This window comes from Microtus oregoni, unplaced genomic scaffold (assembly GCF_018167655.1).
Source record: "Microtus oregoni isolate MIOR12 unplaced genomic scaffold, Mior012 000057F_ref0000458, whole genome shotgun sequence".
NCBI classification, from domain to species: domain Eukaryota; kingdom Metazoa; phylum Chordata; class Mammalia; order Rodentia; family Cricetidae; genus Microtus; species Microtus oregoni.
The window spans coordinates 16,109-29,185 of record NW_024543833.1 but is presented as its reverse complement, the minus strand read 5'-3'; the positions used below and the strand labels follow the sequence as shown (position 1 = coordinate 29,185).

Below are 13,077 nucleotides of genomic sequence, written 5' to 3'. Positions count from 1 at the left end.
AGGACAGTTCCACAACAAAGGGTTCTTCAACCTCAGGTGTTCACAGTGCTAGCTGGAGAAAGTTTGTCCCAAGGTTCTTAAGAGGGTGCCCCCTTTTCTTCTTCAGCATTTTAGAAGCTGGTCAGTTTCCCTTATGAGAGTCACAGTGCTCACAAGACCAGAGGTTCGGGTTGGGTAGTGCACCGCCAGGATTCTTCAGCTCCCAGGCAGGCTCTGAGGCACTGGCAACTTTGGCTACAGTACTCCTCCATGAGCCAACTTCCCCAGGAGCAAGCTGACGGCTGTCTGTGGGGAATGTGGGACAGGGACCTGGTATGTGAGGGTTTGCATGTACACACATGTAGGGGAGGGTGCCTAAACTCAGTCCTCCTGCTTTGGGTACCATCTCACATGCCCACCTGTATGCCCTGGCCCTCTTCATTCCTGCCCCTTCTGGAGTCATGTCCTGGGAATGGATCTACTTCTTGAAGGCCATCAGGATGCTGTTGTCTCTGACCCGAGTCAGTTGCCCATCTGCTTGCTGTCTTTTAGTATTGTTTCTGGTCCCTTCGGCTGCCTCCTCCCCATGTTTATGTTCTGACTCATTGCTTGGCTGCCATCATCCTCAGGTTTGCGAGGGACTGGATACAAATGTGCAAAGTCCATCCTCTTAAACAAAAAGTGGGATCCTCACATGGGTATTAAAATCTTTGAAGTTTTGTCTGGCACAGTACTGGTGATAGAATTCTTCTCAGCTGAGTCTCTAGAAACAGGAATTAAGGGAGGGCACCAGAGAGGAGGTAGAAGAGCCCTGTGACTTTTGTCTCGGTAAGCCTCAGTTTTCCTGCCTGTAAAATGTGAAAACGATGGAGTACGGGAAGGATGCAGTAAAGATGGTACAGAGGGCCATGATTCGCCACCATCATCCCCATGAATGGAACTGTCACCAAGGGCACGGAGGGCCATGCTTCCCACCATCATACCCATGAATGGAACTGTCACCTTCTTCTTCTTCTGGTCTATAATCAAAGAATTGTATCGCATGGTTATAGCGACAGAATGTGGCTCTTAGACAAGCCTAACCTAACATATGAGTGTATATATCCATTGCCTCATTCTTTTGCCAGAGGCTTCCAATTTGATTGGCAGAGGGGCGACCAGCAGGCCAATTGGACTGGGCTCTTTAATGACAGCAACAGCTCAACAGAGCCGAACATCAGTGACTACAGATCCAGGTACAGACCCCAGTGAATGGTGGGGGAAGGGAAAGCCCAAAGGGACGGGACTCTGCAGTCTGTACCCCATTGCCTGTCCCTAGAGCTGCCTCAAGGGAGGAGTGACTCGCTTTTCCTTTTCATAGCTCCTTGTATTTGGGGTCTTCCCGTGTCCTTTACTCAAGGGGTGGATTGGATATGAGGGATGAGGGATAGGACCTCGCCATAACACTGTGGAGACACTGGCCTTCTGGGTAGAGTGGGAAGGGAGCTCTGAGTTTCAGCCTTCATTTGTAGGTGGGAGCAAGAGCCTTGTCTACACAGCAGAGATTCCAGACTTGAGGTGGTGAATGCTTGTGAGTGGAGGAGGGTGTGGTGGCCTCAGGGAGTGGATACTGGGCAGAAGTTCCCTATTGCTTTCAAGTTCACTGCCTGGATATGGAGGATTCCCAGGGCTGGGGCAGAGTTGCTTTTTTCAAGAAAACACTGTGCTGTGACATTCATTTCATCTTCCCCTGTTTATTTCCTCTTGGTCTGTTGCAACATTTAAGGTGAAATTCAGTAACTAAGGGGTCTTCTGCCTCCATGGGAGGAGTGCTAGGGTGCTTGTTGGGTGCATAAAAGAATATTCATAGGTGAACACATCCTTTGTGAGGAGAAATTGGGTGGACAAGACCAGATGCTTTTTGTGTTTGGAGAGAGAGGAGAGGGAAGTGGCCGCTTTTTTAAAGGGAGAGAGACCACGCCCCAATGGGCTGGTATCTCAGCAGCTATAGGCTGGAGGATTGGGAGGACCTCCCGCAACAGAAGATCAACCATTCATGAGAATACATGCACCATACTGTTGGTGCTGTAAATCTGATCAAGAGCCCCCAGCTGGGGAGCTTATAGGCACCAGCAATGGATCTACTATTGTTATTATGCTAAATGGAAATAGCATCCAACTGTCGTCTAACAACGTATATACCCATAGAGCCGCGCGGCTCTCAGCTCTCTTGGGAGAACTTTCCTGTGCAGGAATGGTGGTTAATGTAGATGCTCACACCTGTTCAGAGGGCAGAGAAGAAGTGTCTGTGGAGGGCTCAACCACAGGCCGGGTATCACACACTTACCCCTCAGCGACCATCAAAAGAAGACGGGTGGAAGGATCGCAGGAGTCAGAGGTCGGGAAAGACCAGGATGAGACAGTGACTCTGGGACATTGCAGGACTACTGTACACACAAGCTCATAGCTGTGCTTGCCTGTACAAGAAAGACCTAGACATGCTCAAGCCAGTGAATGTTCCCCCATGGAGGCGGGGAGGCTCATGAGCCCCCACTTCTAGCTGAGGAGCTATTAGCAGTTGGTGATTTCTCTGGGAGAGAGAGTCAGCTTTCCTTAGGAGAGTGGTCCCTGGGTCTGCTGTTCTCCAGCGGGTGGTGCATCTCCATGCATGTATTGTAACACTGCTTGGACCCAGAAGGGTGTAAACTGAAAAGGGGCAGGAAATGAGGTGGGGCTGGGTAGGAGGAAGATGGGAGGAATGAGGAGTAACTGTGATCAAAGCACATTGTATGCATGTATGAATTTTCAAAGACTTCATAAAAATACTTAGAAAATCAACAATTAACCACTCACTGTACCGTGGCATCCCAGGGGCCCATGGGATGTACTTACACAGGAAGAACTATAGTCCCAAGAGACCAGCGTCAGACCCTTGAGGCCTGGCCATGTGTATAGTCATGTTGTCCAATGCAGGCCACCCTGCCTATCTCAGAACACCTGTCCACTTGGTTTCTGACAATGTCATCTCATCTTTACTGTTCCAAAGTTTTGAGCAAAAACACAAGGTCCGTCCCTAAACTTCCCAACTGCCAGCATCTTCTCTGTCCCTGTCCTCAGTAATGTCCCTCCCCCTCCCCTCCTCCTCCCTTCTCCCCCATTCTCCTTTTCCTCCTTCCCTCCCCTCCCCTCTCCTTATATGAAGCCACTGCCTTTCTCTTGCTTTCTGTTGCCTTTCTTGACTCACATTTATTCTTCTTCCTTTTTCATCTCCTTGTTCTTTATTTCTCTCTCCTCCACTTTATAACTCAGATCCTCCCTTTCCCATCATCTGAGCCTCCTCAGGTGTGGAGACCCTGCTCAAGTCTATTCCTTCTGGAATTCAGAAGCTCTTTATTCAGCAATGTTACCTCGCAACCGAGTTCCTTTTGGAGAGCTGCCGTGTGACCAAGAAACCCTTTGGTCACAGAATAAGTGTCTTGACCACACAACCCCAAATTGTTTGGAACAATTTCAATTTTAAGTCTCAACTTCCTTCTTTTCCTAAAAGAAAGTTTATTTAGAAAGTATAAGCCAGTTGTACCGCTTGGATTTTTATTTAATACAAGACTCAATACAAAGCTGAAGCCATTTGTAAGGTGTGGCTCTCCTAGAATAACTGTGAGCCACACATAGTTAAGAATAGATTTCCCAGAGGCTGACAAGGTGGCTCTTATCAAATAGTAGTGGTCTTGTTTTTGAGTCTCTTACCACACATTTTTTCCATGTGTGCCAGGTGTTGACTTTGCTGATGGAAAACGGATGGCAAGAATGGGCACAAAATGATGGAAACGAAATCCCTCAGCTGCTTCTTTGTGAGGGTCAGAGCCACGATGTGTGATAACCAGGAGGGTAGGAATTGGATGGAGCTAGCTTTGACATCCGACCTGTGCACAGCAGTTGGCTTACTGGCGGCCCCACGTGTGAAAGACTGCACATAGCGCGTGTGGTTCTCAAACGTGGGAAGAACAAGGAACATAACTGGAAAAGGCTGCATCTGGGAGGTTTTTCACGTGGCTGACAGGGCAGCTTGTGCCTTCTTTAAGATGGACTGGATAGCTCCTGGCAGCAGATATGCAGCCGCCAGGGAGAGCTTCACAAGGACAGATGTCATATACGTCATCCCAGCTAACAGCTTTGTATCTGGGATATAGCATATCTTCGTGGTATTATTCACCTACTGAATAATTCAGTGCTTGCCATATTTTACGCCCTATAGTTGTGTGGTATGTGGAAGTGTGGTGCTGCCTGTTAGCATTTTATTATTAATAGGGTTGGAAAGGAAGTCAGGAGAAGCCAAATATAACCAGAGGATAAAGAGGAGCACCAGCCAACAGTTTCTAGTCCCTGTTCAAGCAGGAGCCACGAGGAGAAAGAGCCAGTCTGAAAAATTCCAAACAGAGCCTCAAAGAAAATCCTGGCTGATAATGCTCGTCAAGGCTATGGTCAGGTCTGGTAGACAATCTCTGAACCCGGGCTGAGCTGGAGAGTGTGTTATACAAATGCATTCATGTCCAGCTTTATGGAGTTCAAGTCAATTCTATGACATTTTGCCTGTAAGCATCCTTAGGGGAGCTGCTTTAACGAGTAGAATGGAGTAATTGTTAACCAACAACGTTAAACGAGCATTTAGACCAAGTAGGAAAGTCTTTGAGGACAGCTCCCGTGTTCAGAGTATGAATTCATGCTTTCATCCCTTCAGCTGGGTGTGGTTGTGAGCTCTCTTACAGTTCTCAATAAGAACATGGTGGCACCTGTTGCAGCAGAAACTCAGTAGATGGTGACAGCATAAGAGGATGAGCTGACCGAGAAACAGAGGCTATGGTAAGAGAACGAACTCCAGTCCCTCTGTTTCCAGATTAGGCCTTGGATTCAACCCTGTCTCCCAGTGCTCTCCTTCCAGGTTGGAACTAACCAAGATTCTCTCTTGAGAAGAGCAGATAGATGGATGTGTGGCCTGAGGGTTCTGGGATCCTGGAGAGAAAAGGGGAAATTGAAAGTTGGGGAGAGGGGTGTAAAAAGCAGAGAAGAGTCAGTGAAGATAAGTTATATGTCTGTGGTAACTGAGTGAGAAACCCTGCCGGATATCCCCGCACCTGGCAATGGATAAGGAGATTCAGGGCAGTAGGGCAGAGCCCTGGCCTCTTTCTGGCCAACTGAATGCCTTGGCTCTTCTAGTCTGACCTGCCTTCCTGCTCAGTAGCTTCTCTGGGAAGGGTAGCTGTCTCCTTGGTGATTGCCCACTTTGTCTACAGGGTGGACAACATTGCATCCACTTCCTCATGCTATCTCGATTAACTCAAAAAAAAAAATCAGTAGCCCTCCTGTACACAGGTGATAAGAGGACTGGGAAAGAAATCAGAGAAACAACACCCTTCACAATAGCCAAAAATAGCATAAAGTATCTCAGAGTAACTCTAACCAAACAAGTGGAAGACTTGTATGACAAGAACTTTAAATCTTTGAAGAAAGAAATTGAAGAAGACACCAGAAAGTGGAAAGATCTCCCATGCTCTTGGGTAGGCAGAATTACATAGTAAAAATGGCAATATTACCAAAAGCAATCTACAATGCAATGCCCACCAAAAGCCCAGCAAAATTCTTCACAGACCTCGAAAGAACAGTACTCAACTTCATATGGAAAAGAAAAAAAAAACCCAAGATAGCCTCATAGCATCTCAGGTAAAGATACCCCCAAGTCAAACAGTGCTGAGGGCAGCTAAGGCAGGAGAAACTCCCCTCCCCTATTCCAGGAACTGTCCATCACCCAGGGCTGACAGCCTAGCCTAGAGCTACAGCACAAGGGCTTCTGTGCTGTGCTTGTCCTCTGTTCTACATGATGGCCCTGTCTGCCTGCCAATAACCCCCTCTACCATCTCCGCCTTTGGTCTCCCCGATAGCCCAGCACAACTGACTTCCCTTTAAGTCTGCCTTCCGTAAGCTGTGCCTGCCCTGGAGGCAGTTTCTGCTGTTGCACACATGGGCTTTCTTGGAAAGTGCACATACGTGCTTTGGAGCTTTTTCAGACACCCTGAATCCTAAAGAGCCTCTCACCATGAAGATGTGGGCTGGTACCTATGCAGGCATTTTGGGACCTTCTTGACCCTTGAGCCCCAGGTGCAGCCTGACCTCATTGGTGCCTCTTGGCATCTATTCCAGCCTTGGCTCTCCATTCTAACAGCATGGCCAGAGGAGGAAAGAAGAGGTGATGGATGGAGATAGAGACAGAGACCCACATTGGAGCAATGGACTGAGCTCCCAAGGTCCAAATGAGGAACAGAAGGAGGGAGAACATGAGCAAGGAAGTCAAGACCGCGAGGGGGGGGCACCCACCCACTGAGACAGTGGGGCTGATCTATTGGGAGCTCACCAAGGCCAGCTGGGCAGGGACTAAAAAAGCATGGGATAAAACCAGACTCTCTGAATATGGTGGACAATGAGGGCTGCTGAGAAGCCAAGGACAATGGCACTGGGTTTTGATCCTACTGCATGTACTGGCTTTGTGGGAGCCTAGCCTGTTTGGATGCTCACCTTCCTAGATCTGGATGGAGGCAGGAGGACCTTGAACTTCCCACAGGGCAGGGAACCCTGACTGCTCTTCGGACAGGAGAGGGAGGGGGAGAGGAGTGGGGTGGGGAGAGTGGGGGGAGGGGGAGGGAAAAGGGAGGCAGGGAGGAGGCGGAAATTTTTAACAAAAAAAAAAAAAAGAAAAAAAAAGAATGGAAACTGGAGGCTGAAATAAATTCCTTTTTTTAATTAAAAAAAAAAAAGAGGCGACCCAAGAAAGCCAATCCGAGGCAAATAGCGGAGCCATACTGCTGTAGCTGGTCCAACTGCTGCCACCAAGCTGCCTGTGGCTGGACACTGCCCTGGCTTAGTAGCTTCTAGGATAGAAAATAGAGGGTGGCCTCCACCATAGCAAACAACAGAAGGTGAAGTCAAAGGCCTGAGAGAGCCAGCTGAAGGTCAGATATCAACCAAGGTTGAGAGCAGCCGTGTGTCTAGCAAGTCCTGTGGAGCGTGGGACTGGAATTGTCATATTTCAAGGCTGGGAGAAACTTGACTGAATTCAGTCCTGTACTGTAGGCTTCTTCCCTAGTTGTTCTGAGACCGTGTATAATTAGGCACTATGCTGTGGGACGCAGATGGCAAGTGCCCTGGAACTTGGGGTGAAAGTCAGAGGGACTGCCTGCAGTGGCTAAGACCTGACTTGGGTCTGGAGGACCCTGCCGATAGCCTGGTGTCACCCGGGTGTGGTTCTAAGCCCGGCATTGGCTAAGCACATTCTGTGTATCACTGCTGGTAATCCTCACTGTTACACTTTTGCATTGGCCACGGTTACTATCCTATGTTACAGGTGAGGAAACGGAGTCACCTTCAGGTGGCAAGCAGTGAAGGGGCAGTCAGCCCGGGCAGTACTGATGCTAGAGCCTCGGCTCTGGTGGCAGGTATAACAGGATGTCTTCTTTCTGGACTGTGTGCAGATCAGCCATGAAGGGGAGAGCCACTTACATGGCCATCCACACCATCTATTTCTGCCCTTGACTGTTGGACCAAAATGAGAAGGACGTATGGATTTAGGCAGACCACCTGTCTCCGTGTTTCCTCGGGGAAGTTGTGTTGGCATCTGCCACAGAACTCTTTTGACTTGCTTACCCCCTCCCCCATCCTTTACCCACTTTTGTCTTCTGTTCTCCCCCACTCTTCAGAAGGGGGGCGGTTCATGATTCCCTGACCTCTGGATTTAGCATTTTCCCAATTTTTATGGAAAATAGCTACACCTGAAGTTCCACTGTGGAGGAGGGATTATTCTGAAACGCAGACATCCCCCTCCCCTCGGTCGGTGCGGACAGAGACAGCTGCTGGACATTGGGCAACAGTCCTCCTGGTAGCCCGGCCAACATGCCTGCCCTTTGGTTCTGCCGGCTAAGATAGAGCTGCCCCACGGGGTCGTTCAGGGTGCAGGCTGGCTCAATGTGAACCTTTCTGGTGGGTTTCCAAGTATTCAGAGACATAAAGGAGACACAAAAGAGAGAAAGAAGTCTTGGGCTCCATCCAAATGAGAAGGATTTGGAGAGTCAGGTTTGGCAGAATGTACTTGGCTGGGTACTGGGGAAACACACAAGCAGAGCAAATATGGTGTCTTCCCACTTTCCTCCCACAGCTTGACAGTATCAGGCTTCAGGCAGAGGAGGCTGTTGGTGGTGGTGGTGGTGGGTGCTGTGCCAGGAGGCTCCTTAGATGGTGTTGCTTTTTGGGTTTTCAATCTCTGAGATTTAGGCACTGTAAGCAAATCCCAGCAGAGTCTCCTAGCCTTCTGTGACCTCTAAACTTGCGAGTTAACTTACATGAACTTTCTGTGCCTCAGTTTCTGTTCCTGCAAACTGGGGGCATTAATTCAACTATTCAGTTGGGAAAAAGGTCTGTCACCTGCTCAGAAGCAGGCCAAGGGCTCCAAGGTTAAAATGTCTCACACAGGTAAGGCCATCTCAGTTTGCTCTGCCTCACACAGTCATTGCTGAGGCTCCCTGAATAGAGGAGGCAGGGTTTGACCCCAGCTTTGCCCTTCATCCAGAGCATTGTCTTGGGGAGGTAGGTAGCACCCCATATTTGGGCTGAGCCTTCTTAAAATTGAAGAAAAGCCTGATTAACTGCAAAACTCCCTAACTTTGGAGGTCGTGGAGCCAAGCATATGTCACCAATCTCCTGCTGGCTTTGCCTCTGACATGCGGGTCTTTTGTCAACACAAAAACCAGCTCTCTGCTGCAGCCCATACAGGTGCCCAGTGGGTGAGTTCTTGGTGTCAGAAAGCCAAAACTCCACCCACAGACCATGGCAAACCACTGTGTCCAGAACAGCCCTCCTATGGGGGCCCTGGAGCTGGATGACACGGGGAGGAGCACTGCTTATCTCACTTCCAATCCCCCTCCCACACCTTAGACCACCCTCCTGTTTATCCTGCAAGCACCACGAAACCCTACCCTTGGGGAGGCTCCCTCGTCTTCACATTTTCCCCACAGCCACCTTGTGAATAAACTCCCTGTTATAAAATACCCAGTTTCAGCGATTATCTCATCCTGTAGCAACCCCTTCTTCTTCAACCTCGGCACCACTCCGGCAGTGCCCAGATACCCCATTCCTTCCCCACCACCACCCACTCTCCCTCTTTCCTCCCTCGTGGATTTGCACTTCTTGCCTGTTCCTCTGTCTCTACGTCCTGCTCACCAGGACTTGGCAAAGGTAGGAGGACAGAAAGACATGGAAAATGGAAAAAGAAGGAAGCTAAGGCTGGGCCAGGAAGCCAATGTCTACTTGATAATCAAATCAGGGGGCACAAATGAAAAGATATAGAAGCTGCACAACGGTCTTCATTGTCCTGTACTCTCCTAATTTGATGGACACCAAGACTGTCGTTGGATAGCAAACAGCGGGGCTCACAGGGCAGGCTAGAGGCTATCCTCCACCAGGGCCTCCTTCTCAGAAGTGCTTCCTCACACTGAGTCTGAACCTCTGCCTGGGACACAGTGGGATCTTGGGGTTGAATTTTCTGCACGTCACAGCACACCAGCGTCCGTCCATCCTCCCTCTGGCTGCTCCTGATCTCATTTCCTCTTCCCCCCTGCCCAGGGACCCTGCCTTTAACATCCCCCCAGCTCCACTTCTCATCATGTGTAAGTCATTGTCTAGGGCAGGTGGGGATGTGCCCAGGGGACGGTAGTGTAGAGAAGGGAGGGTGAGAAGGTGCCCTGAGAATGTTGACCAGGTAGACCTGTGATAGAAGTAACTAGGAAGACATAGGAGAAGAGCAGCCTTGACCCAGAGCCAGACCTCCGTGAGACATGCAGAATGAAGTATAGCTTATGCTGGGGCTGAGACCAGGGTCACTACAGAGGCAGAGATTTAGAGGGCGGAGGTGACTAGTGTACTGGTCCGGGCTTAGCACGAGGGGCTGGTGGCCAAAGCCCAGCAAGGTCAGTGAGTCCCCAACCAGTGCCAGGTGGACATGGCGAGCATCCTGGGCTAAGCTGGGTCTTACCAGGGGTGCTTTTGGGCTTCCCTGGGCTGGCTTAGAAAGGGTCAGCTTGCAGGGGATGAGCTGGCCACCAGATCGAGGTCCTACAGCTGGGAAAGGGAGGGTGGATCTCTGAATCTGGTATTGCTCCTGGGTCAGTGTTAACCTCTCCAGACTCCAACCAATGGCAAAAATGACATTCCAGACTTTGGGGAGTGGTGTGGCAGAGCAGACTGACCACAGAACTATCTAGAGCTGCATTCAGAATAGCAAGAATTTATTTAATCATCTTATTAACTTGCTATTTATTATTTTGCAGTATTAGGGTTGGATTTAGGACTTTGCACAGGTAAGGCTAATACTCAACTATTGAACTATATTCACGGCCTTCTTTTATCAATTTTTAAAAAATTTTGAGATAGAATCTTCATAAGTTTCCCGGGCTAGCCTTGAAATGACTCTGCAGCCCAGGCAGGCCTTGAACTTGCAATCCTCCTGCATCAGCCTCCCCAGTGGTTGAGTTTATGAGTTCTTGTCACCACAGCCATGTCGCCAGCCTTCTGTCTTTTAGCCTGTGGACCTTTTAGCTCTGGTGATTCTTGGCATAGGGAAATCACACCCTGTAGAGAGCAGTTAAGTCCAAGATTGCCGAGCAGGCATGGAGGGCCCTGCAGTGACTCCTCCTGGCAGTTGTGGCCTTTGGTGGCTGGTAGGAGGAAGCCCTGTGTCCCCTCTGCACCTATCCAGGAAGACACAGGCTTTCTGCATATTTGCTGATGGGTGTGTGCTGGCTCCAGACGGCAGCTGCTCTTATGCTGCTGGAAATAGCACAGATCTGCTGAAGGGCTGTCACCTTTGGGAGAGAAGGGGGCTGCTGACTGACAAAGCCCCCAGGGAGTCCTGACTGTCAGAGCTGGGAAAAGGAACGCACTGAGGTGACAGAGACCCTGGCTTGCCAGAGGGTATTTTTTTTTTTTCTGGTCAAATTGACTAGCCAGATGACCTTGGGCAAGCGACCTTGCTGATTGCAGCCTGAATTTCAAGCACAGTCTCCTTGGGCTGTTAAGGGAGTGAAAGGAGCTGGTTTAAGGGTCTAGGAGAAGGCTGCCTCACACAGCTGGACAGGATGCGAATCAGGTGGTGCTGAAACCCAGCCCACTATCACTCCGACAGGCCGTGTTGCCAGCATGTGGCTTAATTAATGGGGTCGGTCAGGAGGGTTTCATAATTTTGTTTGCACAGAGGTGCTGCGTGGAGGGGAAGTGTTTCTAGCAGGGTGATATCTCACTACTCTTCTCTTAGAATGCCCCAGGCATGACAGAAAGAAAAGGTCAAGACTGATGGACTATGGCAGTTTCCCTTCCTCCTGTGCCTGCCCCTAACAGCTGCATTTTTACGTGGCACAGGGAACCTCCCTGGATTTCTGTGGTCTTAGATGCCACTATGGTGGGCTGTGATTAGAAAGAGCGCAGTGGCCCCATCTCACACCAACCATTGACCCTGGGAAGGGGATGCAACCCTGGGTGGATTGAAGAGGAAATAAACAAGGGAGCCTTTGTGGGTGGGTTCACGAGGAAAGGCTGGTTGGAGCAGAGGAGTGAACCAGTGTGGCCTCGCAGCTGGCCAGCTCCAGCCTGTTGAGAGGCGCCTCAGCTTGCAAAACTGGGGCCTTCACGGGGTTGAGAGAAGGAAAGCCACACCCGGCCACCAGGACCCTCCAGCCTTCTTCATCCGTCTTTTCAAAATGCAGGTTGTCCCCCAATGACCAGGCAGTTAGAGCTGACCAGCCCACAAGGTTCCCGAGGGCACAGGGACAGGATGGCTGCAGCCTGGAGCCAGCTTTGGAGCTGACTGTTGGAAGTCAAATGGTGTTGGAGAGGAGCTAGGCTTCTGACACGGACCTGGAGATGCCGGTTGCGGTGCCAGCTCCCTCTCCTTTGAGCCAAGCAGAGATAGTGTTTCCGGAATGGAAAGAAGAGGCGGTGACTCACTCGCTTACAAAGCCTGGGGAGTTAGTGAGGACGGAGGGGCGCTTTGGTCAGATTCCCCATGCACAAATGAAGCCAGGGAGTATTTATAGAGAGGTCTGTAGCTTAAAAGCAAAGAACATATCTCAGCAATTTTCAGTAGCAAAAGAATCATCACACCATTACAGGAAACATAGAAAAGGCATTTTAAGAGCTGTCCCCATCCCATCACTCTGAGAGGTCCCAGGAACATCTCCCCACAGGCCACCTCTCCCCCAGTACTGTCACACACACATGCAATTCTTCCTGCAGGCCACAGTTTGTTCTTGCATGTTGTGCCTGCCACTCTCATGAGGGAATACACAAAAGAATGTGAGCGTTCTTTTCATGGTCCCAGACCACTCCCGGTTTGCCCAGCTTCTGCGGGCTACACCTCTCAGGCTTCCTGTCACAGGCACAACTTTGGGGTTCCCAATGTGGCTGTGCTCCATGAAATGCTGTGTCATCAAATGTGTCATCCGTAGAGATCAGGTGGGGACAGTGCACCCCCAAGAGCAGAGCCTAGCAAGGGTGGGGGAAAGAAGCAAGAATCGTTGATCTCCTTTTTCCAACTGCAAAGCTGAGGCTTCAGATACAGTCAGGGAGCACTTTGGATGACTTGGCTCAGGGTGTTTCAGGGGCCTAGGGTTTGTGTTAATTAGAAATGGTAAGATACAAATATGCAAATGCCTGTCATGAGGGAAGGGGTTTGATACTCACTAGTTCCCGGAACAAGGGCACAGCTCTCCACACTGGGCCGATAAAAAGCCCCAAGCCAGTTAGGAGGCAGTGTGACCAGTGGCCTGAGGGTAGGGACTGGTGAGGCAGGGGTTCCGGTCTTCAGGCTCCAGTGTAGGGGCTGCTCGAGGTTGCCTGTACCTGGCCCTAGGGTGGGTAGGACAAGGATGATAGCACAGAGTGTGCAAAATGGAGAAGGAAGGATCTGGGAATGGCTGTTTTCGGTGAGTGGCATGGGAGAGGCACTCCAAGGCTAGTCTGTCACAGTTCTAGGAACCCTGAGAGGGACAGTCCCTGTAGGGTGGGCAGGGCCCAGTGGTCAAGTCC

At 50.1% G+C, this 13,077-nt stretch overlaps 1 protein-coding gene across 2 annotated transcripts in view; it reads left to right on the top strand.

Moving 5' to 3' along the window:
• The window catches only part of LOC121438837 (alpha-2,8-sialyltransferase 8E-like), a 51,436-nt gene that overhangs the window by 23,040 nt on the left and 15,319 nt on the right, over window positions 1-13,077 (top strand). The window contains exon 2 of one of the 2 annotated variants that reach the window (XM_041639309.1): window positions 1,107-1,214. The exons of the other annotated variant lie outside the window; for it this stretch is intronic. Within the exon in view, the coding sequence (XP_041495243.1) occupies window positions 1,107-1,214 (108 nt within the window). The remainder of the gene's footprint in view (window positions 1-1,106; window positions 1,215-13,077) is intronic. 2 annotated transcript variants of the gene reach the window in all.